The 4,774-nt window shown below is 49.9% G+C and overlaps 1 protein-coding gene across 1 annotated transcript; it reads right to left on the minus strand.

The window, feature by feature from the left end:
• Positions 1-434: 434 nt before the first annotated feature.
• LOC140949016 (uncharacterized) lies at positions 435-2,461 on the minus strand. Its single transcript, XM_073398271.1, has 3 exons — positions 1,638-2,461; positions 818-1,500; positions 435-703 (listed from the first exon to the last, which is right to left on the minus strand). Exons 1-3 carry the CDS (start codon positions 2,459-2,461, stop codon positions 435-437), a joined length of 1,776 nt encoding a protein of 591 aa, XP_073254372.1.
• Between the last annotated feature and the right edge of the window lie 2,313 nt (positions 2,462-4,774).

Here is a 4,774-nt window from a genome sequence, read left to right on the forward strand (position 1 = left end):
TGTTGCATTTGTCACTGTTTTCGCTGTTGTCACCGTATTCACCTTGGTAACTGTTGTCACTGGTATTATTTTTTTTACCGTTTTTCCTTCGCGATGCATGTTAAACGCATAACTAAATTATAAAAACAAATAATTACAAGTTTGCGTTAATGGGGGAGCACTGGCTTGTGCTAGGTTAGCCTAATGCGACTTCCGGCGATAGCGTGACCAAAGAACCTCACTTATCTCCCCAGAATTTCGAGCTGAATGCAATACAGCACGTGCTGGATCGGACAAGAGTATTGGTTTGCCAGTGATATTAAACGGCAACGCGTCCAACAAGCTTGGGGGAAGTCGCTGCGCAGACTTAACCGCCACTGATGCATGCGAGGCAATGCATCCCCCCAAAGAGAAGCCCAAAGAGAAAACGAATAATCAAGTAGAAAAAACGGAGGCTATATGGGCTGGAAGCGTCCAGGAACAATAGCCATCCTGGGAGCCACAGACTCTAATGTCGATTGAGGAGTTCTGATATACAGCTGGTAACAGTCCGAGGACCAGCGACCAAGAACTTTTATAAGCCAATCTGGCAAGCCGGCGGCGGCTGCAACGGAGGCCGCACCGATGCGGAAGCTATGCCCTTTTATGCTTTGATAAGGTAGGCCAGCCACCCTAGCACTATCCCTAAGGAGGTCGGATATGATGCCCCGAGTGAAGTAACGACCTGATGCGAAGTAAAACAAAGGTCCATGCCGAGGCCTAACTAAGAGAAAATACGCTTACATAGCTGCAACGGCGCAAAGGGGCGTCGAGGTGCAAGCTATAGTGAGTGACTGACCTTCCCTAGCAATGTCTGTCTTAGACGATTTTAGATATACTGTTATGCGCTGCGGGCACGCCAGGCTGGGGTGAAACGATATGCAATCGGTAGAAAGATCGAATTGTTGGCGAAATTTGCGAACCCAGCTGTAGGTAAATTCGCTACAGCGCAGGAAAGCGAAAAAGGCCAAGTTGAACGCGGCCCAGATCATAGAAAAATCCCAGGGACTAAGCCATGAATGCAAGACAGGACGAATTGTAAGAAGAACTTCAGGGGTTACAGGTAGGCGACGGGCGCGCTGGGTACCCTGATAGCGAAGAATGCCGCGCAAAACCTTGCGGAGAAGGAGCTTGCCTTTAAGGGGATCAGGGTACCCTGCTGTCACGTGGAGGTTGCGAACGGCGGCTAAATAGAGTTTAATAGTACTATGCCGTACTGTTCTCGCTAGGTAGGAAGGAAAGTATATAAGGGTCCCTTCAGAGGCAAGTAACACATCCCCGTCTGAGCTGAAGATACGATTCATAAGGCAAAATTGTAAAAACCGTTTTTCCCCAGAGCTGTAGGCCCGATTTGTGTTCTCAGCAAGACCCCAGGTAGCGTATCGCAGGACTTCCTCCCTCAAAGGGTCATGAGCGAAGGCGGGATGGTACAAGGATTCTGGTCGGCGTCGGGGGCAAGGACCCGGAAGCGCTGCATCTGAAATCGGGAGAGTGCGTCAGCAATTGCGTTTGAAACCCCGGGCACGTGACGAGCTCGCACTACGAAGTTGTGCTGCATTGAAAGAAGCACGAGACGTCCAACCAAATCCATAATGCGGGGGACCTTAGAATGCCCTGAATTTATAATAGATACCACAGATAATTTATCGCACCAGAATTGAAGGCGTTTTCCGGCGAGAAGAGGGTGCCATATGGCGCAGGCAACAACGATGGGGAAGAGCTCTTGCCATTCAATACTAATTCCCTGTTGTTGGTTCAACTGCATGTTCGGGGGCCAATGGCCCTGAAACCACTTGCCCTGGAAGTATCGCCCAAAGCCTATAGAGCCCGCAGCGTCGGTGTATAGCTCGAGATTTTGAGCAGGGGTAGGAGTAGACTCGAGAAAAAAGGAGCGCCCATTCCATTTGGAGAGAAAAATTTTCCACATGGCTAGGTCCTTAAAGAGTTCCTTATTCAGCCTCATGTGGTGAAAACGACTGGGGACCGCCCTGGTCAAATTAATCGCTCGCTGTAGAAAGGTCCTACCCGGCACCACTACTTTACATGCAAACTGAAGAGTCCCGATCAGTGACTGTAACTCGACCAGGCGCACTGACCGACGATTTTTGAAGGAGTCGAGCAGCTGATTGATCCTGATGAGTTTGTCCTGGGGCAAGCGGGCCTCCATGTGGACGCTGTCTAAGATAATACCCATAAACTCAGTCTCCCGGGAGGGGCCTATCGTCTTGGAAGCGACTACCGGGGCCTTAAGTGGCATGAATACCCTTAACAGAGTACTAAAGCTGGTTAAACAGTCTAATTTGTTTCGCTCGGCAATAAAGAAATCGTCCAGGATGTGAATAACATGCTGGATGCCGTAGTTACTTTTAAGGATCCACTCGAGGCCGTCGGACAACTGATTAAAGAGGAACGGGGCCGAACGGAGCCCGAAGGGTAGGTACATGTCTACATAGTATTGGGATTGCCAATAAATGCTAGTAAGTTCCAATCGTCCGGATGAATAGGTATCAGACGAAAGGCTGATTTGAGATCAGTCTTGGCCATAAAAGCTTCCCTTCCCAGGGACTGGAGGATACGGATGGCATCGTCAACCCGTACATAACTTAGAGAGTAGGGATCTTTAGGAATGTGGTCGTTAATGCTAGTACCCTGGGGGAAGGAGAGATCGTAAATAGTGCGCCATTCAGTTGAGTGCTTTTTGGGGATAACGCCTACCGGATGACATTGAAACTTAGGTAACGGGGGGGAGGGGTAGGGACCTGCTACCCTTCCCAGGGCTATTTCCTTCTGCAAATTCAAAGGAACGATTTCAGGGTGCTGTGCTGCCGAAATGAGGTTCGGGGAGACCCGGTCTGAACGCGGCCCTGTATAGCCGATGCGAGCGCCCTCCTTGAGCGTACTAAGCAGATTATATACAAAGTTTCTATTAGGATGAGTGGCTAATTCTAACTCTAAACGATAAATGTCAATAGGCGAGGATACTAAAGGCTTGTGATTAAGCCGTTGCTGCTCCACTTTACTTCTTGCTGCGGTCGCTAGGTCTTGGGGCCTTGTTGGCGCTGCTGGGCTGTGGCTGGGTGCATTCCGGGGCGGGGTGGGTGCTGGAATAGCAGCGGAGGCGCACGTGGGGGAAGCTGCAATTTCGGCGCCGGCAGCCAGAGGACTTGTTGAAGTCGAAGCACACAGACTGGGGGCGGCGAGATTTTCTGTTCAGGTCAGCAGAAGGACAGACATCCTCAGCGTGATAAGGACTCGAGCAAACATTGCAGTGAGGCTTAGCGAGGCCTACGAAAGTCACTGTCCATAGCTCAAGGTCTACCTTATCCCAGCTCAGGGACAAGTCATAGGCCGCCCGGCGACGGAACTGCTGGTCGTACGATAGCCAGGCCAAACCCTTAAATTCAGCGACCGCGCTGCTGATAATTTGCTGGTACTTGATAAGCTCGAGCGCCCGTCGTGGGTAGGCATTCACGAGTATTAACATGTAGGTCATGAAAGCGTCGAACCACTTGGGGAAGGTATCAATTACCGGTTTTTTCTTTCTGACCATGGTAACCGGAGAACCCATGGGGCCTAAGGACGAGTCGTCCAAACGGAGGTGAATTTCAGGGGTCTGGGACTGGTATAGTGTATCGGGCAAAAGTAACGCAAAGTCAGTGTACTCACCCCTGAGTATTTTGTCCTTCAAAGTCTTGTCTACTGGCCTAGAAAGCCCTAGAGGGGAAGCCATGCCAGGTGTGAAGAGACTTTGAGGCGAGGCAGAAGGGAGCTGCGCGGCTGGTGAAGGAAGATGAGCGGCTGGCGAAGTTTGAAGCGTTATTATGGCGGAGCGGACTGAATCAGTCACGATGGCCTCGATTGCTGCACGCTGAGTTTGGCTGAAACCGGTGTTCCGTTGTAAGCTGGACTCGTCCGGATCAGGATCCGACTCCATCATGTCCTCGATAGAAGACAAAGAAGCGCGGTCTGACAGGGCGTTGTCTTCGTTATTAACGTTGCCGCGGTTCGCTGAAAGGCTTTCCGACGAGCGCCCGGTCTGTTGTCACTGTTATTATTTTTTTACCGTTGTCACTATTGTCACTCTTGTCAGTTATATCACTGCTCTCACTGTTGCCACTGTTGTTACTGTTGTCACCATTGTCACCGTTGTCACTGTTGTCACTGTTGACACAGTTGTCACCGTTGTCACCGTTGTCATCGTTCTCACTGTTGTCACTGTTGTAGCCGTTGTCACTGTTTTCACTGTTGTCACTGTTATCACCATTGTCACTGTTGTCGCTGTTGTCACTACTGTCATTATTGTCACCATTGTCACCGTTGTCACTGTTGTTACCATTTTCACTGTTGTCACCGTTGTCACCGTTGTCACAGTTGTCACTGTTGTCACAGTTGTCACTGTTGTCACTTTTGTCACTGTTGTCACTGTTGTCACTGTTGTTACCATTTTCACTGTTGTCACTGTTGTCACAGATGTCACCGTTGTCACCGTTGTCACTGTTGTCACTATTGTCACTGTTGTCACTGTTGTCACCGTTGTCAATGTTGTCATTGTTGTCACCGTTGTCACTGTTGTCACCGTTGTCACTGTTGTCACCGTTGTCACCGTTGTCACAGTTGTCACTGCTGTCACCGTTGTCACTGTTGTCACTGTTGTCACTGTTGTCACCATTGTCACCGTTGTCACTGTTGTCACTGTTGCCACCGTTGTTACCATTGTCACCGTTGTCACTTTTGTCACTGTTGTCACTGTTGTCAC

The sequence above is a fragment of the Porites lutea genome, chromosome 9 (assembly GCF_958299795.1).
Source record: "Porites lutea chromosome 9, jaPorLute2.1, whole genome shotgun sequence".
Taxonomy (NCBI): Eukaryota; Metazoa; Cnidaria; class Anthozoa; order Scleractinia; family Poritidae; genus Porites; species Porites lutea.

Coding starts and splice junctions, on each gene's coding strand:
- LOC140949016 (XM_073398271.1), bottom strand. CDS start 2,461: ATGTACCTACCCTTCGGGCTCCGTTCGGCCCCGTTCCTCTTTAATCAG. Junction 1,501..1,637: donor TCTGTGGTATCTATTATAAA/TTCAGGGCATTC, acceptor CACTCTCCCGAT/TTCAGATGCAGCGCTTCCGG. Junction 704..817: donor GACAGACATTGCTAGGGAAG/GTCAGTCACTCA, acceptor ACTTCGCATCAG/GTCGTTACTTCACTCGGGGC.